This window comes from Cynara cardunculus, unplaced genomic scaffold, assembly GCF_001531365.2.
Source record: "Cynara cardunculus var. scolymus isolate 2C unplaced genomic scaffold, CcrdV1 Un_Scaffold_2214, whole genome shotgun sequence".
Taxonomy (NCBI): Eukaryota; Viridiplantae; Streptophyta; class Magnoliopsida; order Asterales; family Asteraceae; genus Cynara; species Cynara cardunculus.
The window spans coordinates 18,214-42,470 of record NW_020201014.1 but is presented as its reverse complement, the minus strand read 5'-3'; the positions used below and the strand labels follow the sequence as shown (position 1 = coordinate 42,470).

General features: G+C 37.8%; 1 protein-coding gene across 9 annotated transcripts in view; it reads left to right on the top strand.

Annotated features, from left to right (window-relative positions):
- Window positions 1-22,218, top strand: part of LOC112502941 (sister chromatid cohesion protein PDS5 homolog A) — a 58,102-nt gene extending 35,884 nt beyond the window's left edge. For 6 of the 9 annotated variants that reach the window (XM_025106972.1, XM_025106977.1, XM_025106976.1 and 3 more), the window contains 11 exons: window positions 11,259-11,408; window positions 11,497-11,562; window positions 15,860-15,996; window positions 16,728-16,845; window positions 19,358-19,495; window positions 19,570-19,763; window positions 19,850-19,997; window positions 20,070-20,207; window positions 20,496-20,685; window positions 20,784-20,895; window positions 21,907-22,218. In XM_025106972.1, the coding sequence (XP_024962740.1) occupies window positions 11,259-11,408; window positions 11,497-11,562; window positions 15,860-15,996; window positions 16,728-16,845; window positions 19,358-19,495; window positions 19,570-19,763; window positions 19,850-19,997; window positions 20,070-20,207; window positions 20,496-20,685; window positions 20,784-20,830 (1,326 nt within the window). In that variant the 3' untranslated portion in view covers window positions 20,831-20,895; window positions 21,907-22,218. Of the gene's footprint in view, window positions 1-11,258; window positions 11,409-11,496; window positions 11,563-15,859; window positions 15,997-16,727; window positions 16,846-19,357; window positions 19,496-19,569; window positions 19,764-19,849; window positions 19,998-20,069; window positions 20,208-20,495; window positions 20,686-20,783; window positions 20,896-21,854 lie in introns of all 9 variants that reach the window. The other 3 variants (XM_025106973.1, XM_025106969.1, XM_025106970.1) reach the window with 3 other exon arrangements.
- Window positions 22,219-24,257: the final 2,039 nt, after the last annotated feature.

Below are 24,257 nucleotides of genomic sequence, written 5' to 3'. Positions count from 1 at the left end.
GATATCCGGTCACCACTTGACCGGTTTAGATAATATCCGGTCACCACTTGACCGGTTTAAACAAAAACTCTCGTAAAATGCAACAAAATTTATAATAACCAGTTCCAAATGCTTATCAAACTGTATATAAGCAATTCATATCCAAAGCTCTTAATACACTCACCTTTAGAAATCGAGAATCAAAGCCTTTTGAATCCTTTTCYRGTGCAAACCTCTTGATTCTTCAGAGAAAATCTTTCTAAATATAGTATGTATGTGTATTTTTACTTCACAAAAAATCTATTTATACCAACACAAAACAAGAAGAGGTGATGGGCGGCTCACTTGCCGACCTCCCCTTATTTTTAAATAATAATATTTTTTGAATTAAAATAATACTACACACACGCACATACATACCATAAACACACACATATATATATATAATGTACACATATATATATATATATACATATAAACCTGAAATAACAAGCAGAATATTACACATGTGTTGTTCTTTTCAAGTGCCTTTAGTTCCTTGTTGACAGCAGACTTCCATTCGGGATGCTTTAGAGCCTCTTGTATGTCTTTTGGAATCATTATGGAATCTAACGATGTTATAAGGGCACTATGAGTAGCTGACAGGCCTTTATGAGTCATAAAGTTGCTGATAGGATGAGCTGTGCATGACCTTTTCCCTTTCCCTAGAGCAATGGTACATCAAGATCATCAGATTCATTCACGAGACCATCATCCAAAGAATCTTCTCCAACAACATCATTGTTTGTGATATCGCCTGCAGAGTGAGTAGAACTCATACCCTCCTGGTATTTCAGCCTCAAATCTCGGATTAGTCTCCTGGCAGTGTGTCGTACCAACTTCTTCTCTCCTTTCACCAATCTGTCGTCTTGAGTATACCAAGGTTTCTTTCTGGGTTGGTGGATTAGGTGTTCCAATAGGTTGTTGGGTTTAGGAGAGAGGGAGTCTGAGAGATTAGGACAAGCTGACATTGGAAAAGCAGGATTTGGATGGTCTAGAGTGTTTTGCAGTGGATTAGAGTGACTAGGAGGTAAATTTGTGACCAAATATGATATTCCCCGGAAATATTCTCCCCTTGAATCTCAGATTTGGTGAAAAATGGTTGGTTTTCAAAAAGGGAGACATCCATAGAGTTGTATATACACCTTTTTGTGGAAGGAGAGTAACACTTGTATCCTTTTTGACAACTAGAGTAACCCAAAAAAATACATTTGAGAGACTTGGAATTGAGTTTTGCTACGGTTTTGTAGTGGTACATGAAGGAAGGCTCTGTATCCAAATACTTTAAGAGGAATATTTGATAGGAAATGGATACGGGAATAAGTGAGCATGAGTGTTTGAAGAGGGGTGTGATAGTTTAGTACTCTGGATGGCATGCGGTTTATCAGATATGCTGATGATAATATGGCATCTTCCTAGAATATAGGTGGGACATTGGTAGTAAGATAAGCGAGCGGGTAACTTCTAGGATATGTCTGTTTTTCCTCTTGGCAACTCCATGTTGTTGTGGAGTGCCAACACACGAGCTGAGGTGAATGATCTCATTTCCTTTAAGATAGGATCCTAGGTTTGACTCAAAGTATTCAGTTCCATTGTCTGTTTTCAAGACTTTGATCTTTGTGCGAAACTGGGTTTCTATCCTCTTATGAAATACTTGGAATATATTTCTCCTCTTCGGATTTGTTTTCCATGAGAAATATCCAGGTGACATGGTTGTGATCATCAATGAACGTGACAAACCATCTAGTTCCAGACACATTTTTTATCCTAGATGGTCCCCAAACGTCAATATGAATTAACTAGAATGGGCGTGATCCTTTGTATGGTTGGGTGGATAAGAAATAGAAGTGTGTATTAATAGTTGACAAGCTTCACATTGAAATGGAACTGGATTTTTATTAATCAAACCAGGAAACAATTTCTTTAAGTACATAAAGCTAGGATGTCCTAATATACGATGCCAAAGAAAAATATCTTCCCTATGAAGATTAGTTTGGAAACACGAAGATGCTGAAGGCTTTAAAACATACTCAAGTTTCAGAAAGAATGCACTTTAGCACTGCCAATCGTCCTCCCCGAGTTCAAGTCTTGAAATTCACATAAGGTAAAAGTCATCTTAGCAATACAATTTAACTCTTTCATTAATTTAATTATTAGACTGAATGTACTTAAGTGTAATTAGTATAATGTAGAGGGTACTCCTATGTAATTAGTATCTTTATATATAGAGACCGATTGTAATTAGGTTGCACATCGAGTAAATACACAAAACCCTTATGGTCTATCTTGGTATGAGAGCCAAGTTACCAAAACCCTACTTGCCCTCTTGGTCACGCCACTACAAGGCCGCTCGTCCTCTGTCGTCACCATCTCTGTTGATCTGACCGTTCGCCGCAGTCGCTAGAATCATCCGCTGCCGCCGCCGCCGCCGCCGCCGGAATCTACCATCCGCTGCTGTTGGAAACCTAATTTTCGGTCTTCTTTTCTTTTACGGTACATTACTACATCATGGCTCTAATCACAACAGTGGAGAAACAATCTCACAATTCACACAAGTTTGCTTTTACCCTAACTCCTACAAACTATGGTTATTGGAAAACAATGGTTCAACCCCTTATTGTCACAAATAACCTATTCGGATATATAGATGGATCAATACATGTCCATCCAAACATCTACCATCAACCACAACCACAACCACAACCACAACCACAACCACAACCACAACCACAACCACAACCACAACCACAACCAAACCAAAGGCTACCACCGATCCACAAGATAACCCTAAGTATCCGATTTGGATTTCTAGTGATGCTCATGTTCGCATGCTGATTATCTCCGCTATCTCCGAAGCCTCTTTTTGACATGTCATGGGTGAAACTTCTTGTGATCTATGGCTTGCCCTAGAACGAGCCTATGCCCCTCACACATCATCGAGGGAATATTTACTGAAAACTCAACTTCTCAAGATTCAGATGAAAGGTGATGAAACTCGAGAGGCTTATCTCAATCATGCATAGGAGTATGCAGATGCTCTAGCTGCCATTAGCGAACTTGTCAAAGATAAAGATCTCTTTATGCTTGTAGTTTTTGGTCTTCGTGAAGAATACAATGGTCTTAAATCTACCCCGCATGTCAATTCCCGACTGCCTTCAATGAATTTCATGCCCTTCTCAGTGACCATGACTACATGCTTGGGAAAACTCGTGCCTCTACTCCACCTGTTTCTCAGGTTTTTGCAGCTACAACCGGCAATTCTGGTTTGTCACAGTCTTCTGTCTATCGTCATCAACAACTTGCTACTCAGATCAGTTCCATTGCATCTACCCTTGGTTATCAGTTGATGCCTGCTCCAACTTCAGGCCCTCAAGCTTTCTATGATTCTCGTCAGCCCCACAACAACGACCGTGGTAATCGTTGTCGTGGAGCTTCTCATGGTAGCAGCTGTGGGCTTGGCGATGGTCGCCAATTTAGCTGGGCATCCAATCAAAACACAATATACAAAACTTATAACCGCTCGTGCCTCTACTCCACCTATTTCTCAAGTTTTTGCAGCTACAACCGGCAATTTTGGTTTGTCACAGCCTTCTGATTCATCACAGCCTTCTGTCTATCATCATCAACAACTTGCTGCTCAGATCAGTTCCATTGCATCTACCCTTGATTATCAGTTGATGCCTACTCCAACTTTAGGCCCTCAAGCTTTCTATGGTTCTTGTCAGCCCCACAACAAAGACCGTGGTAATTGGTGTGTGGAGATCTATAATCTCAAAAGGCTATAAGTAAATCATGCAAGTATATGCTCATTCGGTTTATGCAACCTTAGATTTCAACACAAAAATAGAACTTGGCACAAATATACACCTTAAACTACTGTCGTCTTGCAACAAGTAATGATGGTATAAGTACCGGATATCGTTCCCATAGAGAAAGCTTTGTAAAATTATTCAAAAGTCCAATCTATAAAAACTAATTTCAGATGATAAATTCGAGGTATTTGTTTTATCTAAAATTGGGAGATTTGATTAGCAACTAAAAAAATATCAGTCGTAAAAAGAAGCACAAGGTGCAAATGTTGATTAAGACACAAAACAGATGATTCAGTAGAAAGGTGACATAACACTTGTTTCACAATTCTATAAAACCACAAGATGCTTTTGTAGAATTGTTACAGTATCAACTATTGGGTCAGACGGCCTCCCAAGAGTATAGATAGGCCAACGTGCTATCGATACGATATCATTTATGTGAGATGTCGTGAATCCTAGCACAACACAATGTTACCATCCTACACCGTAAGAGTATAGTACTTGTCAGATACTAAAGCTCTTTATAGCCTTCTCCTATTACCTCAGGTTTTCTTACTTAATGTAATCTTCGATGAAATATTAATCACGTGAAACAAATAGTTAGACTATAATGCTAATAAGACACCTTTGTACTTTCAGATCGGTTTGGTCTTAATTTTCCCTTACACCCAAGCTAAGGAGTTTAGCCCATCATCGCTCGGTTTATTCTCATGAAGGATGTAAAGACTAAAAAATAAATAACTGATGCGAGAAAGTAAATTGCGAGAAATTAAAATACTGGAAATTGAAGTGCAGAAATAAATGACTGAAATTAAATTGCTGAAAATTAAATTGCAGAAAAGTAAATTGCAGTAAAGTGAAGTGCATAAATTAAAATACTGAAATTTAAAGTACTGGAAAATAAAAAACAAAAAAATAAATACTGAAAATTAAAGTTACTCTAAAAGAGATGACATAAAGTAAAAGTAAGGACTTGTAAAGAAGTAAGGAAACTTGCACTTTAAGTCACGAAAATTGCAAAACAAGTTTCGTCACGAAAACTGCAAAACACCTGTAAAAAAGATTTTTATCTAAACAAATTAATCGTGAGCCACAAAGGATGAAATCCAATGTAATGCAACAATAATCGTTTAATTCCAACTTCGTAACTAAATCCGAAATCTTTTGAAAATCGTAAGTAAGAAAAGGAGATGAAACTTGAACACTTGCACTTGAATTAATATTGAAAACAAAATAATAGCTTAACAATTTCGGTTCTTCGTTGAAGCAAGGAAGCTGAAGGCTTACAATAAAAGACTAGAGAAATTATAAAACCCAAAGGTTAAGTATTTTTATAGCTTAGGAACAACTCCTATTTATAAGGAGGATGAGGCTTTCAAAAGAAGATAGACTAATAAGACAAAAGAAAGCTTATAAGGAAAGCTAGACTAAAGCCCCAAGGCTTGAAATCAGCAGCTCCATTAATGCAGCCCTTGGTTTTCGGCAAAAAGAAAAGTGCAGCCCACTGGCTGCTACTGTAGGACTGCTGCAATACCAAAAAAAAGCCATCCTGTAGGACTGCTACAGGACTTGGCAAGAAAACCTCAAAAATCTGCATAAATGGCAAAATAACATTAGATATGACATAATACTACTAATATATATAAAAGCACAAAATGACATAAAAAGGACTCAATTTAGACACAAATGGGCAAATAAAACAAGGGAAAATGATGTAATAGGGTTAATAAATTAACACCTATCAATATACATGGCTTACAAGTATTGTCCAAAACAAAAAATGATGGTGAGTAATACCGAATATTGTTCCATAGAGATTTATAATGCAAAGAGTCACAAAAGTTAACTTTAAAGTGAGATTTCAACAAGGGGTTTTTGGAAGCAATAAAGCTTCAGAGAGCAAATGTTTTTGAGAGAGTTGGTAACCAAATACTGAAATGTAACAAAGATAGTATGGATGCAAGATCAGGTTGGATTTCAGCAACGAAGTGTAGTGAATATTGCTACAAATAGCTCTTTACAACACTACTGGATCGAACGGCCATCCATGGAAATGCAGATTAGACCATACATTGGAAGTGCACTTGGTGATGCATCAATCCCAAACTAGTACAAATCTTGTCTTTCTTTCCATATAGTTTTGCAACCCATAAGATTACTGCGACTCTTTATAGCCTCTATTTGTCAAAGGTCACCGGATGAAATAGTGATACCACTTGTGAATAGTGAAATAAATTGCTATTAGCAAAGCAATCATCGACTAACACTTGGTTTAATCTCACAACCTTCACTTACACCCATACTAAGGTATTTAGCCTAGTATGACTGAATGTAAGTGCTTAAAAATAAATGACATAAATGGAAATGACTATATGTAAATGACGTAAAAGTAAATTCTGCAAGAGAAGTAAAGAGAAAGCTGGAAAGGTTGCTGTAGCAACAAGCAGTGACGAAGAACACTTAAAAAGTACTTGCAAAATAATATTTAAAACTAGCAAGGACCCAAAGCTTAGATGAAACTTTGTTCCCGATGATCTTGTAAACTTCTCTAGTTTGACTGGTTTCTTACTAAACAAAAGATTACCCCTCATATATATACTAGCAAAGGGGAATCAAAAGTACAAAAGGTTAATAACCATTAACCAATGGATAATACAAAAGATGCTCAAGTACAAAAGGTAAGGTATCTTTCTGTGGCATCTTCTATCAAAATCATCTGCCAACAGTACTAGAAGATGCCAGCTCTAAAATTTGACTTTTCAAAATATCCAACGAGATTGAGCCAGCTGTGCCAATATCCAGTCAGCAACAACAATGCTTATGTCAGCATTTCATTCACCAAATACATTGTAACGAGATTTGGTTTATTGTGATGTCTGGGTCCTGCACCTATTCTATCTTTTGAAGGTCATCGTTACTTTATGCTATGTGTTGATCATCGTTCTCGTTATATGTGGATCTATCTATTGGCTCAAATATCAGATGTCTACAACACCTTCAAAGGTTTTCTTACCATGGTCGAAAGACAATTTACTATAAACGTCAAAAACGTCCAAACTGACTTGGGGTGGTGAATTTCGAAATCTATCTCCCTTCTTCTCATCCCTTGGCATTGTTCATCGCCATTCATGTCCTCACACCGGTGAGCAAAACGGCCACGTGGAACGACACAATTGACATGTCGTTGAAACTGGTCTCACTCTGCTTGCTCAATCCAGTATTCCTCAATGTTTCTCGCATACGCTTTCGACACCACTGTATACCTAATCGATCGCATGCCTTTGCGAACCTCAGCAAACAAATCACTGTTCGAACATCTCTTCAAACAATCTCCCAATTACTTCTTTCTTTAGGTCTTCGGTTGTCAATGCTTTCCTCACCTTTGACTATACAACCATCACTAAATTGACTTTTGGTCGACCCCTTGCATCTTTCTTGGCTATAGTCCTTTCCTCATGGCCATCGTTGCCTTGACCTGTCGATCGAGCGTTTATACATTGCTCATCATGTTGCTTCAATAAAGACCACTTCCCCTTTGCTATTCCTACTGTCCCGACTTCCTCACCTACATCATCATGTCCCTACACCTCGATATCAATTCACGTGGTAACCGACAAGACTCCACCAGTCGCTCCATCTCCTGATCCGCCCAGTTCACCACATACTCTCTCGCCCATCTCTCAGTCTTCTCTTTAACCAACTTCCCCTTTATGCCATGATCCAGATACCAGTGGTTCATCTCCATTATCATCCACTTCCTCTTCTCCATCACCACCACTGCCTCCTAGACAACATCCTCGTAACCTCCGGCCCAACCCCAAACAACGGGTTCCCTTCAATCCCTCAACTAATCTTACCACCACCTCCACTACACCTATTGAACCAATTGGTTTACCATTGTCAACAAATCTCCTGAGTAGTGCAAGCTATGGCCGAGGAGTACCCCGCTCTTGTCAAAAACGGGACGTGGTCTCTAGTTCCTCATGCTCATGATACTAACGTTGTTGATTGTAAGTGGGTTTACATGATAAAGCGGGACAAGACAGGTGCCATCACTCCTTTCAAAGCGAGACTCGTCACAAAAGGTTTTCGACAATATAGCATTGATTTTCACCAAACCTTCAGTCCTGTTGTCAAGACCACTACCATCAGGGTTGTTTTATCGCTTGCGGTTTCTTAGAAATGGTTGCTCAGGCAACTTGATTTCAAAATGCTTTTCTTCATGGGCACCTCACTTAAACATTCTATATGAAACAACCTCCAGGCTTTATTGACCCACAACGATCAGATCATGTTTGTCTACTCCACAAGTCCATTTACTGCCTCAAGCAAGCCCCACGGGCTTGGTTTCACCGCCTTTCCAAGGCTCTTCATACCCTTGGCTTTGTAGGCTCCAAGACTGAACCTATACTGTTTATTTCCACACTCCTTTATACATCTTAGTGTATGTTGACGCCATCATTCAACAACTTGGTTCAGCTTTTGCGATAAAGGATCTAGCCCCTCTAAACTACTTCTTGGGTATTGAGATCGTCCCTCAAGGACCAGACATCATCCTTTCTCAAAGCGGTACATTTTGGAGCTCTTACAACGAGCATGCCTCTTAGACTCTAAGCCCATCACCTCGTCCTATTTGCTATCTTTAGCTGACAGTCCTACTTTTTCTGACCCAGTTAAATACAGACAGACAGGTTGTTGGTGCTCTTCAATATGTTACTCTTTCTCGGCCAGATATCGCTTTTGCAGTTAATAAAGTGTATTTGGGTTCTAACCTTGTATTTTGGACCGCTCACAAACAAAGCACTGTTTCTCGATCTTCTACTAAGTTGGAATACAAAGCTCTGGCTGATACTGTAGTTGAACTTACGTGGCTTCAAGCTCTCCTTCATGAACTTGGCATTCGTGCCCCATCAGCTCCTATCTTGTGGTGTGACAATCTAGGTGCAACCTATCTATTTGCAAACCTGGTCTTTCATGCACGAACAAAGCATGTGGAAGTTGATTTTCATTTTGTTAGAGAAAAAGTTGCTCAAGGAGATTTTCGTGTACAATTCAATTCCATAAAAGAGGAGATTGCTGATATTTTCACGAAGCCATTGTCGACTCCTAGATTTCTATTCTGACGATCCAAGCTACGGGTTACCCGTCCTTAACTTGTGGGGGCGTATTAGACTTGATGTACTTAAGTGTAATTAGTATAATGTGGAGGGCACTCCTATGTAATTAGTATCTCTATATATAGAGACCGATTGTAATTAGGTTACACATCAAATCAGTACACAAAATCCTTGTAGCTTATCTTAATCATAGACAATAAATCATAAGAAAGATTGGGAACATAAAGAACGGAGTTGAGGATAATATCCTTTGAAATTATAACGGAACCAATACCCTTTACTTCCGATAGGAGACCATCTGCTGTCCAGATTTCAACACCAGCATTATTAGGTTGCAGATTTCGAACATAATGACATTCCCTGTCATATGATATGTTGCTCCGGAGTCAATGATCCAATTTTCTGCACTTAGTTGAGCGTTTAATGCGTTAGGTGGATGGGCACTTTGGGCAACCGCTGCCGCACTCTTTCTTCCGAGTAGTGACTGGAAGTTGCTTGTAGCATCTTTTGCAGAGCCTCAGATTGTTCCTTAGTGAATGGACTGTTGTTTTCTGTGCCTGCAACATGTCCAGATGATCGAAATAACTGCCTCCCTGGGGTTCTGTGTATTTTCCAGCATATGTCCTTCGAGTGACCAGGGATCTTGTAGTGATCACACCAAGGAAGACTTCCAGATCGTTGTCTGTCAGTGTTGTTGTAGTTTGTTCCTTGCTGCTGTCTGGTACTGTGGTTGCATCGCCTTGCTGCAAGAGCTGAATTTTCAGAAGTTAGTTCAGTGTTTCGAGGTCTCAACATTACCTTTTTCCCAGTTTCTTCTCGTCTGACTTCCGAGAAAGCCTCTTTTGTACTCGGCAACGGTTTCCAGCTTAGAATACTCCCACGAACTTCATCAGGGTTATGATTTAACCCCAGTAAAAACTTGTAGACCTCGTCTTTTTCTTGAATTTCTATGTACTGCTTCTGGTCATGTGTGCTCCCCCACGACAGATCCTCCAAAACATCCAGTTGCTGCCAAAAACGAGTCAGTAAGTTGTAGTACTTCGTAACAGTTCATTCTTCCTGTCGTAGATCATGTAGAACAGTTCTGATTTCAAAGATTGCTGAGGCATCGTCTTTGTTGGAGTAGGTATTACGGACCGCATCCCATATCTCCTTGGCCGTCTTGTAGTACATAAATTTCTCACCAGTTTCATTGGTCATAGAATTCAATAACCAATACCTTACCATGTTGTTTTCAGTCTTCCAAGTCCGATACTTGGGATTTTCTGTTTCTGGAACAGAAATAGCTCCAGTCAGGTAATTTTTCTTTCCTTTTCCACTTATAAACATCATCACTGAGTGTGACCATTGATTGTAGTTATGGCCGGCAAGTTTGTGCCCGGTAATCGGAATGTTCCCACCTTCGATTAGAGTGGGTGTTGTATTTGACATGGATGTCTGTCGAGAACTCTCGGTGGAGCTGCTGCTTTGGACTTCACTCTTTATGGCTGTTCTCCCATATTTAACAATCAGGGTGATGATTTAGAATAAGTGGTGGATCAAATCTGCTCTGATACCAGAGTAGAATTGGCAGAAATCATAGTTCTTGATATATCATCTTTTTTATTATGTTACTTCAAATACATAAAGCAAAATATATATACAAAAAAATCTGAACTAACTTCCACGAAAATAGGATCAACTAGGCTACTTCTAAGCTATCTCTAACAACTAGATCAACAGAACCATTCACGTAAAAGTAGATTTTCGTCGTGGTAGAAACTTTTTGTGGTCTGCCATTCTACGTTTTCGTATATGAGTACATGACTGAACATTTGCTTGCAATCTTGCTTAGCTGTGGAGGACTTGGACTTTGTTATATTGTTTGTAGTTAGTTGGGCATGTCTAATGTATATAATTCAACTTGAGGAGTGTTAATTATTGTTAGTTCCTTGTTATGCCTCCACTATCTTTACTTTACAACTGGTTTCCGGAGTTGCATATCCACAGCCTACTACTCGCAATGTTCTTAAGTTGGACTCTTCTTCATGGTAATATATCAGCTTTTACAGGAAGGTGCTGCAATATTAATTTTGTTTTCGGTGGTCACTAGCCCTCATTCTTTTTCAGTTCCCTTCTCCATTTGCTTGTCTAAATGTGCATGTTCTTTCTGGATTATTATTCTCTTGTTGATTAATGGAATACCCAAGATTTTTGGGAGCCCTTTTACACATAGTATCAGAGCACGGGTGATGGGGCTCTTGATACTACAGACCAAAATTAAATCCTCTTTAGGAAGACCGTAACCTGACACTGTTGCTTATCTCTCTAGACACTTGTGGATGCTCTCGAAAGTGGCCAGCATACTCCTACTGTTTTGCAGTCTTTGGGGTGCATGGCTCAGCATTCTGTTTCTGCATTTGAATCCCATGCTGAAGAGATCACTCGATATATTGTTGAAAATATATTTCTAGTAAAAGAGGTAATCTTTTTATTTCATCCTACCTTTTCCCTCTAGTCAATTTACCAAAAAGTATGCTATAAATTCCTCACCATAGTTCTTTTCTCAGGGTGTAATGTTAGATGATCTAGTTTCATCCCATGATACATCTGAAGGAAGTACCTGCAAATTAAAGGTGAGCACTCTTTGCAATAGTTCATTGCTGCTTTTTTTTTTATGATCTTGATTATAGAATTATGTATATAAGATGTACCAATGATACCATGCGTGTTTAGTTAACAAGCAAAAGCTTAAAACAGGTAATCTCTAGAAAGTGTTTACTTTTTCAGGGGCTAAAATGGTATGTGGTTGTGAACTTTATTTATCTAATATGCTCTCTTGTGGATTAAACCACAGCTATAAGCCTATCTTCCCAACATTAAGGACTTCCTTTGCAAAGATAACCCACATTATAAAAATTTCCATTGTAGACACCCTTAATGTGATCATTGCGAACATTTCTGTCTCCACAAGGTATTATAGACATCTATCCTTATGTATTTTATTTCTTAAATAACCAAATTTATCCTCTTTATTTAATTAATGGAATTGAAAATCATTTGAAAAGGAAGTGAATAATCAAAGGGAAAGAACAAATGAAAAGGGGAGGAAATAAAGAATACAAAAATGAAGATTCAGTAAATAAACATGTCAATTATCTTCGTTAGTTCTCTTCACTAGCCGCAGCTTGTCCATCATCATCAACTCACGATCACAATGTGCTCTCTTTTAACCACTATCCCAGCTTGTGATCTATCTCATGTTCAAATACCCGATCATGTTTCCTCCTTTATCATGATACATACAAGGAGGTCTCTATGGACTTAAGAATCTGAAAAATCAATAACCATAGATGCTACATCAAGTTGTTGGCTTGTTGGCTGTTGCTTTATACTTCGAATTACCACACGTATTTATCATTCTTGCTGTTTTCCATGTGTACATTTAGTTAATTACATGTACATATTGTATATGTATATATCTTTTATAATCTTAAGGAGTTTTTTTCTTTATAGCTTTTAAGTAGAGGTTTTTTTAGCACAGTCCAAGCTTTAGACCATTTTAGTGTTTGCACCATTGTACTACATAATTTATAAACATCAGTTTTATTAGATACGTCTCCAAGAAATAATAAATTTGTTTCTTGGATTGTTGGCTAAAATGAATCAGCTCACATTTTGTTCTCTATGGCCTTCTTTTAATTTGCTTGCTTGGTCTTAGTGTTGAAGATTACTCTTCTGAATTTCATCTGAGTTCAATGACTTTCTTTCTATTTGCTGGGGTTGGCTGATTGGACTTCCCATCATCATATTGTTGGCTTGTTGCTAAAATGTGAACTGGCCACCATTTATTTTGATGGGTTCATGAACATGTGGCTTGGTTTGTTCTTCAAGGATTTCTTCTGCTTTATGGAGATACTTGGATTTGTACAGATTTGTCTTTGATACATGGTGTGGTCTACTATTCAGTTTATATGTTTTCACCTCTGCTGCATAGTTCTTAACCAACTCTTCTTGGATGCTTAGCTTGATAGATTCCATTTGTTTCTGCTTCTTTATGTTCCCTGCAACTGATTGGGCTGTTTCCTCTATTGCCACTCATGCAAAAGGAATTGCTGCCTGCTCTGCACTCTTGTTGTTTGTGTCATTCAAACATTGGAAGGGAAGGAATGTGTTCAAGTTGTTCGTTATGATATTATATTTTTTGTTTTGCTTAATTTCTTTCCTGCTCTTGGAACTTAGATCATATCTATGCTTATCAGAGGGCTTATCAAATTTTAAGTGTTCGAGTCTTGTCTCCTCAGGCCAATTGCTCTACTATATATTCATTTTCTTTTGAGTGATGGTATAATGCCTCCTTGGCAAAGCGTAACTCTTTTATCACTTCCAGCCAATGTCTTCCTTATATTTGTGGGTTTGCAGTTGTTAGAGTCCTGCATCGGCTTGACTTGGAGTCTTGGACCAATTCTACTTTATATATAAGGGCTCTTTTGGAGTGTAATCTAGGGGTTTCACATATTCTCACAATAGTTATTGGATATACTAGGAGCCTGTGTGTAGGTTTAGAGGTCGTTTGGTAAATGCTTACCCGGTAAGTGCTTACCTGTTGGAGTCAACAGTCTCACTCACCTTACCTGGTAAGATTCTAGTCCATCAAAATGTCATCGTGCAGTAATTTACTCGGTAACCGCTAATCGTGTAAGATTTGTCACCCTCACTTACCGGGTAAGACTCTCGGTAGCTCTTAACGGGTAAGATTTCCGGTCCTTGCTATGTGCATTCGGTAAGGTAAGTGGCCCAGTAAGCACTTACCGTCAAGTGTTTTGGTAAACGTCCCCTTAGTTCCGCTTAGAAGGTTATTGTACAAGCCAACTCTTGTCTTCACATGAACTAAGCAGTTAACGCAGTCGATTGTGGAAATCGTGGTCGGGGACCGTGATCTGAAATTACGGTTCTAGCGATGGTATAGCGGTGAAAAAAATTACGTTCATAGAATAAATATGAATATATATATATATATATATATATAACTTAATATATTGTATGCCTAGTACATATCAAGTCAAGCAATTCAAACCACACAAGCAACATAGTAATAGAGTTCCTAAAGCTCATAAACGACTAAACGAGCTAATTGCAATCCAGTTGCTAAACTACTTAGTAATTACTGCCCTATAAAAATAAAAATGCCTGACATTGAAACCAAAACAAGTAATGGGTCAAACAAAACAAAGCTATACAATTATCTTTATAAACTGATAACAATAGCGCTATAAAATTATGCTTATAAACTGAAAAACAAAACAAGCACCTTGTCCTCAAGTATTCCAATAATAACTATCACCCTGCTCCATCGATGCCGGTATACTTGGTGAAATCGGCGAGTCGTATCATCACTCCCCTCCCAAATAAGCACCTTGTCCTCAAGGTGGAAGTCTGGAAATTGCTGGCGAATAACATCAAAAGGTTCCCCCGTTGCTTCATATTCCGGTAGATCCCTCCAACGAATTAAGACCTCATGATAGCTAAACCTGAAGCTCCTTTTTTTACTCCCTGCACCTTTTCTGGTTCCAAATCACTTCCATTTCCAATGACCTTTAAATGTGATACATGAAAAACCGGATGGATTGTCGTGGTTTTGGGCAGCCTGGGTTTGTATGCCACCATTCTGATCCTCTCTGTTGCCTCACAAGGCCCAAGATACCTTGGTGCCAACTTTTCATAACGGCGTCGAGCCATCATTTGTTGGCGGTATGGTCTGAGCTTCAAAACATCCAATCCCCCACCTCAAATTGAACCTCCCTCCTATGTGGATCGGCCTTGACCTTCATTGGCTTTCAACAAATGCCCCTTTAATTCTTGCAATATCCGATCCAACTCCTCTAAATATTGATCGACTTCAAACAGAGCCGATTTGGTGCTCCCATAGTGCAGCAAGTGTGGAGGGTCTCAGCCATATGGGACCTTAAACGGAGTGGTATTAGTTGACATGCCGATGTGGTGCTCCCATAGTGTAGCAAGTGTGGAGGGTCTCCTATTGAACCTTAAACAGAGTGGTATTAGTTGTCAAGGGCTACAGAATAACTGAATGAAAGCAATCAAAATAGGATCCTGTAATTCGAGAAACAAGGGTCTCGAATTGGTTTGAGACTAAAAATATATTTCTTATTCCTCTCGAAACACCAAGGCCCTATAAATAGCTAAATAGCTGATCACCAAACAAACCAATGCTGACTAAATTTTTTGAATAAAAGATAACGACTAACAGTTTAATTAAAAGATGATCGTAAAATAAAAGATAAAAGGATAAGAATCCCTATATTAACTATCACCCTGCTGCTGTTGACGCCATGTACTTGGCGAAATCGGCGACTCGTATCAGAAAACAAGACAATAATGTTGCTGGTCGAGTCTGCAGAGTGGAGGGGAGTTCGATTGAGGGGCAGAATTGTAGATTGAAGTAGAGTCTGGAGACAAGTGATCCTAGTGGCGTTGTTTATATACAAATTTGGAATTTATCGAGTTCTTTTAAGTTTTAACCTAATAGAAGTCTTTAAGTTTGGATCAAATAACAGTAACTTGGGTCTCAAACAAAACAACCTACTCAAAATAGCCCAAAAACAAAAAAAAGAGATCACGAAAAAGTATCGCTATTATTGCCTGCTATTTCAAATCAAATAGCGGTCAAATAGCTGTGTTCAGCACCACAATTTGCGGCGCCGCCATTTGCAGACCGCTATTTCCCATTGACCGGTGCTATAGCCCAACACATGGCTTCTCTTTTTGGATAAGTTCTGCTGACTGCTCAATGTTTATTGTGTGAATCGCAGAATTTGTATAACCTAATAGTTTTGACCATGTTATGTCAGTTATTTCGTATGATTTTTGACATATCCCTGTAGCTTCATAAAGTTTGGAATGTTTCCCTTTCAGATTTTTGGGCTTAAAGCACTCGTCAAAAGCTTTTTGCCACATCAATGTGCTGATGTTACTCGTCAAATTGATGAAGTACTTGGCATTATATCACAGATGCTTCAAAGGACCAAGGTTTCTAAAGGCACACTCTCTCGGTAAGGGTTCTCACGGAAATGAACAACATTGAAGTGGTCTTGCTTCTAAATATGATTCTCATGCTCTAATGCATATAGCTATATCCATCCAGGCTTATTTAAAGATCGTACTTTCTATAAGCTGCCAACTTTAGCCTACTTCAGTTTTTGCAATGTATTTATGATATTGTTGCTATCAGACATGCATAGAGGGTCTCATTTTTTCTTTTTGATTTAGTAGAATTATCACCCTGAGCTCTATAGTAAGTAAGCATTCTCATGTGATGCAGTCACATGCCTATTGGAGTAAACAGTCATCCACCACTATTGTGACATGAACATGGGTGATAATGAGTGTAGATGCTAGATATTGTCTGACAAAAGGAATTGATATACTCTTTACAAAGGTGCAACCTGAAGAACATGGACCTAAGCTTGTAAGGGTGCAACAATAAATCTTTAATCCCAAACTAGTTGTATGCCAAAATATCAGGAAATAAAGCTATAAAGTGGTAAATCCCATTAGAGAACATAAAGAAGTGAACACCCAAAAGGAGTCCCTTGATTTTAACATCTACGGTTCAGAACTATGGTTAAAAGCAACCTCACTAGAACTGTAGTGGGATTAGAGAAAACCAGAGCTTGCAGTGTTCGATGATGATGATCTTTCCTTTGCATGCATAATTTGTCAAGTTTAAATTACTGAAGATATGAGAAATTTCTTAATTCTTCCATGCTTTTGTGTAATACAGTGAAACTGACTTGGAGCATCTAAGATTCGCTGCTGCTACATCTGTTCTTCGGCTTTCACAAATGTGGGATCCACATATTTCACCACATATTTACCGCCTCACAGTCTTGACAGCCAAGGTTTGAATCTTTATTGGTTTATTTACATATTAAATATGTAATGAATCAATGTTCTTTTAGCCTAGAACTTAGGATAAAACTTGAGATTGCATGAGAGTTTGTTTTCCTTCAGTAATATTTTAACCTAAATCTGCGTCACAAATTCACTCGAGGATAATCTCAATCTTCCAGCAACAATTTTTGGCAAAAACCGCAACCTATAAATCTAGAAAAATCATAACAGATCGCACATTAAAGCTTAGAATAAATGCCATTTAAAGGAAATGATTGCTGGAAATAACCGGACAGTTATAGAATTTTATAGAGCAGTTACAGATTGGTGAAAGCACCCATCAGAGGGTTAACATCAGCTTAGGGGTGTAAACTCGAGTATTGATATGCTCGACTTGAACTCGATAGACATTTCCCAGGTTCAAGCTCGACTTTCTTGAACTCGATAGACATTTCCCAGGTTCAAGCTCGACTTTGAAAACTCACGAGAAGTTAAAAAACAAAACTTGACTCCAACTCAATAACAATTTTCTAAACTTAAACTCGTTTGAAGCTCGAACCAATCTCAAACTCAATCTCGAACCAAACTAGAATTTGAACTCGAATCAAAAGCAAAGCTTACACGTTAACTTTTATGAAATTCAAGGTCATCTCTTAAAATTTATAAAACTTAAGGGGTGCACCTCAAATATTATCATCAAGAAAACAAGGTTACCAACTTTATTCACCTCCCTCTCCTTTTATAACACCTTTTCACCCTTTCTTTACTATCTCTGTTCCGATGTTAAGAACTTCACCAACACTTTTAAGGTTTTTTTGTGCCTTTTAGTGTACAATTTGTTCAAGTATCTAAAAATATACTACTTTTTCTTCTATTGGTAATTTTATTGATAAATTTTTACATTTTATATTGCAACTTATATTATAAAACTAATTAGATATAAAAAATTGAGTATCTCACGAGCTTTTGGAGTCGAGTATCGGGTAGCTTGACTCGACTCGTTAATATGTCAAGTTGGGCTTAAGTTCGATTTGAGCCTACTCGAGTTTGACCGAGTCCATCAGCTGATCAACCGTTGGAGGTAAACCCATCAATGGGTAAGCCATCAGATGCTGAAGGCATCTGCCACCAATGGCAGTAACACTTCTGAAAGCATGTTCATAAGTGTTTATGATCACTACGGACCAACCACTAATTAACCCCCTCGAACCCACCCGCTGAACGGTCAGCGGGACCACCGACTGGTGACGCGGCCCCTAGGATCTTGCAAGGGGTGCGGCCCCCTTTAACCCTACACGAGTGTGCACTCCGCACCTACTAACCCGTGTTAGAGCATAACGCACAACCCCATCATTCTCTTGGAAAATCCCATTACACAAGATAGCCTGATGATTTCACTAAAATCACCAATGCTACACCCAACATCCGAGATGTTATCCAATTTGATCTATACAGTAATATTTTATCTGTGTTGTTATTGATTGGCCTCTTGATTCTTCTTTTTGCCTTCCGTTATACCCTATATTTTGAAATAGTGCTTTTGACATTGGTGGTAAATTCACCATTTCTGGGCCAACAATCATGAATAAAAGATGTAAGGTATGTTCAGTGTGTATTAGTCGCACAAAATGCTGAATAAATAATAGAATGGATGGATCACCGGCAGATATAAACATAAATAAACATTACCAAACCCTTTTTCTAACAAGGTCCTGATTCCATCTCTTAACAACAGCTCCAGTTAATCCTTACACAACTACCGTAATTGGTAAGTCCTTTATTAAACATCCCTCCACCACTCACATATCTGAGCTATTCAGGAGCATCTATGTAAGATTCAGGTTTTACAGCATCATGCCATTGTTCAGCTTATTGAGCCCAGACATGTGATGATTTATTCCTCGCAGGAGGAGTTGTTTAGGTTGTGGTCTTTAGAGTCCCATAAATCATTACCAACTTAACAAGAAAAAAAGAGAATTTTTGAACTAGAAAAACACTAAAAGAACCGGTAACACAACACATACGATGAAGCTGAACTATACTTCAACAGGGAGAATTAAAAAATAGTTGGCAGCCGTAGATAGCTTTAACTTGCTTTTGTATATGTACTCTTGCTTGTGGCCCATTATCCCCTTCCCAGCCCAAATGTGCGACGTGGTTGAATATTCCAGGTAGAAGTGCAACTAGATGTCCAGACAATCAATTGGTCAGCATCTCGCTTCAATTAGGCTTTTAATTGCCAGAACCTTGGCTCTTTGTTCTTGGAGTACAATACTCTTAACTGTGATCCATATTCAAATTAAAATTCATAATTATGTTGAATAGGCATAGTAAATGTGGGGTTGCTATGTTGTGGCCCTTGTCGTCAATGGCTTTTAATTTGGGGAACTGCATGCCAGGTTGCCAATATGTTGATACTGGCACTTGGCTATAGTTGTAGAGTGATTCTGTGATATGCTTGTAAATCTTTTCCCCTGCGTTATGGTATTTTCTCTTATGTGCTGAAGCTTCATTTTTCAGGATCATTCTTCTATGGTGCGGCAATTGTTCCTCGAGAAAACGTTCAAGCTTTTGAAGAATAATGTCATTCATTGTAAATATTTGTGTGCTTTTGCATTGGCTGCTTCTGATTCTTCAGGAGATTTACAAAATGATGACGTATGTCAAAATCTTGGTTAAATCATTTGTTAATCTTTTTCATGTTTCTTTTTCTAACACCATTCTCTTCTTAGTCGCTAAACTATATGTCAGAAATTATAAGGATTCATCACAGACAAGCTAAAGTGCCCCGAACATCAGCAGTGAAGCGAGATGCAGCTGATGATCCAGTGTGCACAGTGATATTTTTAATTCACATTCTTGCTCATGATACTGAATTTCCCTCCCAAGATTCTGAATATGAAGAGAAATCTGGTTCTTTTTTCAGGTAAGTTAGTGGGTCAACAAAGTGTACTTCATTATGGATATCATACCTTTATGTCCTTTCCTGACCCATCCCGTGCTCTTTTGCAGCCCACTTGTTTTTACCTTGCAGGCACTACTCAACCCTTGTTATGTAGATGGTGATATGAATCGAATCTGTACAGTTGTTTCTAAGTTGTATAATATATTTAAAGCCATCAAGAGGACTGAAGATGCACTTGATGTTCAGAAAACCTCTGTAAGTTTCGTGGTCCTTCTGCATTATTTACTAATTCATTATAATTAAATTCATGTATCTAGCATCTTGCAGAGACTGCATGTTTTAGCTAACTTCGGAGCCAAGTATTTGGTTGAAACAAAAATGAGTGGAACGATGGTGCCACAAACAACAACCAGTGTCTTACTGCCTTCATTGCTATACAGAAAAAGTGATGCCGAGCGAAAACAGGCAAGTGACAAACAAACTGGCAATCTTTAGTTCATTTATGTAAAATTGGGTGCACTATTGTCTGTTTTTTTTCTCTTGTAAGGTTAATACTAAACTGTTTTCCTGGATTCCTTGCTTACAAAATGCTTAGCAGTCTAAAATCTCTTGGCTTCAGATGCATGTTTCTTGTTTCTTTTATGCATTATTTGATAGTCCCTCTCTTTCAACCTTTTTTGGTGGGGTTGAGTTGAGGTCCTAGACTGCATGATGATGCAAATATATAATTTCTACAATCTCTATATATGTTAGTTTGCTAGAGATTGTGCTAAGGGTGGCCGGGAAAGTGTAGAGGATCCTTCAGCTCTTGACGGTCAATTACACAAAAGAAGCAAGAGTCTAAATGCACATAAAAGAAAGCTGCATGAAACTGAAGAGCAGATCATATCTGGTGAAAGAGAGAATCAGGACTTTGCTTCTCCAGAATCAGTTACTTTTCACAGTGAGTTCAACAGAGGGCGAGTATAGTAACCTTTTAATATTAAACTCTCTTTAAATCCGAAAATGTGCTAATTCGTTTTTCTTTCAATTTTGTGGTAGAAAAACCTTCATTTTCTCAGATGGAGGATTCTTTGTGTGGTGACTAATGATGAATTGTGGCAGTAGTATAGGACCTCCCAATACCAGGCTTTGAGAGAATCACCACATAAAGGTATATTTGTGATTCATCCATTTATGATACCAAGTTGTTTTCATTTTATTAAGCTATTTCAATAATTTGTTTTATTTCTATAAGTTGGAGCACTTACTGCCATATGTTGGGCTAGTATTGGGCTTTAATAATAGTCTGTTGGAATGCCTCTCCGTCGGGGGATTTAAAGCAAGGCTTGCCTCATGTAATGGGTACCTTTTACAATTCCATAAATTGAATATGGAAGACCTAACCTTTTCCTTGAATAGTAGAGCCGTTGTTTCTGTGAAGACCTTCTGCTTTTGAAAAGTGTGAGAGAGAAGCACGTATGTTAATTTTTGGAAAGCTGGATTAAGTAAACAATAGAAGCTAAGTACAGGGAAAACATAACCAATGTGCATAAACTACACACACCTATTCTAACCTGGGGTTCTAATAAGCTAACTACCGGCTAAATTAACCCTACTCTCTACTGTCTACCTCTCCAGCTCCCTTCCTTCCATCTTTATCTCCAAGGACTCCTATCATAAGTCATGTCCTTGGCTAAAGCCGCCATGTCCAACCTCAGCCACTCATCCCACATCCTCGGCCTCCCGACCGTCACAATTTCTACCACCCTCATTGGCGCTAACAACGGGAAATTAAACAAAATGGCTCCAAGAAAAAATAATTGACACGCTAAATTGCAAAGTTATGGTCTTCAACAGATAACACGTAGACAAATTCTGAATTGTGGAGCTGATTTTTTTTTATTTCAACTATGTGCTGCACATTGTCAAAACAAAGTTGCAAGCTACATCTTCAGATACATTAATTGAAGTAACCGTTCATCCCATATCTAAACCAACAAAGGAAGCAACCAAGGCAGAAACCAGTATTTGAGACTTTCATGTCATTTGTTTTCCGTCATGTCTCTTCTTTCTCCAGTTTGATACTAATATATTATGTAGAATGATGTGCTTATTCTGATGTTATTTCAGTTAAACCATGATTGCAGTTTTTGACCTCATCTTGTATTCCAACACAATTCAGGTTTACGGAATGAGACCGGAGAAAAGTCTTGCTATGCCAACTTGATTTTGTTTGTTGCTTGTTACTTATCCTCTTTTACAACCACCGGCACCACTTCGTTTATCTTCTAGCTTGGTATACAACTATCTATCTATCTATCTATCTATCTATGTATTTGAAAAGATGTATTATATATTTATGAAGTTTTGGAGTTGACTCAAGATGATGATTTGATTTTACATGCTATGTCCATATTTTCTATTTTTGCTTATTGGAGAATAATGTACAAAACCTCAAGCACCTTGCTATTTGATATGCACATTTTGATTCTAAGATCACTGTAGTGTACATGCCTTCAAGAATCCTAGGGTTTTGGATTGGGTGGAAAATACATATGGTGAGTACAATAAAAACATATAATATTTTATCAAGAAGAACCGAAAATTATGAACTTTGTCGCCATTTTGTAATTTCAAGAAATCAAGACATAATTTACAATTTCTACATAGAGAATAGAGTTGGCTAAGAATCAGTAATGATTGGTCTATGGTAAGAAGATGCTAGCATGCAACCAGTTAGAGATTCACATCTTTAACTAGGCTCATGTAACATATCATAGATAAAACCAAATTTGGGTCTCATCACGATTAGGGCTTGACCGATCGAGCCGGATATGTGAACAAATGTATGAACTAAACATTTATTCAGAGATATAAAATATTACAATATTAAAAGTAATACAAATAACCCTAGATCTAAAGATTGTTAATCAAAATGATTAACTAAAACTTAAGAATCGAGCTTAAAGGAAATAGAGAGAATCGTAAACTGTTGTAGAGTAAAGAATATGAAAAAATGAATCTGAATGAAGCTCAAAGGAAGATGTTATAACTAGGTTTGAGACAACCTGGGATTGAGGTAATTTATACATGTTTATTATGTGGATTATGTGAAATATGCATACCAAAGTAGAAATGCATGAACTATATATGTGAACATGATATTGTGCATGCATATATGTGAAAAGAGGACATGCCATAAATGATTTATACATGTATGCATGTGGTGTGAAGCATACATGAGGTGGTGTTTATTGTGTTTTAATGATTCGGGTGGAATCATTATTTTATTATTGAAAAACTTATATCTTCATGCTTAAGAAATAATGAATTTTATAATGCAAAATCCACCGCCCAAARTTATTTCTATTGGACAAAAGCTTTCACCGCCTTTGAAGTTTTATTATTAAAATCCTCCACCGCCTAGGTGAGGATATTTAAAGAAGAGTTTGATAAGGTTATCCTTATCACTGTCACTCTCTTAGAAAAGAACCTGTGTGTGAGTTAAATTGTTCTTGAAGACTCTGTGCTAAGATTAAAGCTTTTGCTGTGTGATTACCTTCAAGAAATCTTTTGATAAGGTGAGTAGTTTTGAAACTGATTCCTTTATGTATTTGTGGCTTAATTGTTGAATTTGGATTTCGAAGACGTTATATTGTTTTAAACAGCAGATAAGCTGTTACTGTTTCGAATCTGTTTCTGGGTAAAAAGGATGCAGATTAATGTTGTAAACAGTTTGGTTTATGATTCTGTTTTTGAGGATCTAAGTGAGTTTTAAACTACTGTTGAGTATAAACTGTGAGTTTTCTTTTAAAACTACCTTTGTTTATAAACTGTTAGTTTTATTGTTGATTATATGCTATGAGTTTTGATGTTGGTTTTGAAGAAAAGATGGTAAAACTATTTTGATAGTTTTAAAGGTTTTACTGTTATTGTTCGAAAGAGAAAGAAGAGTTTGCTTCTTTAAATCAATTTTGGAAATGATATCCTATTTTGAGAATTTAAAAGAAACCTTGATGTTTTGGAAGTCTTTGAAAGACGAGGTTGTTCTTGAGTTTGAAAAGGTTTTTATGGATAAAATTATGAATGAGGATTCGATAAGATGGTTGTGACTGCGGTCCTTCATCCGAACTAGTTCATAGATTTTGAAGAAAAAATAAGGGTGGCATATCAAGGAGAGGTGTCTTTTGGAATTAGGGTGGCATATCAAGGAGAGGTGTCTTTTGGAATAAGGGTGGCATATCAGGGAGAGGTGTACCTTTGGATGTAAGGGTGGCAATTGTATGTGAATATTATAGCTCTTGCTATTATGTCATTTAAGACTACAATAGATTTGAGTCCTTACTTCTTTGTGATTTGAGAACTCAAAAATATTGTTCTTATTAGAAATAATGGTATTGATGCTATTGAGAAGGGGAAAACTTGGCCTATGGCCATTGGTATTGGTTAAAAGTGTTTTGAAACAGAATGGTTGTTTTCATGAGGAATCAGAGAGGCTCTGGTTGTTCCTTGTAAGGAACCAAAGAGGCTCTG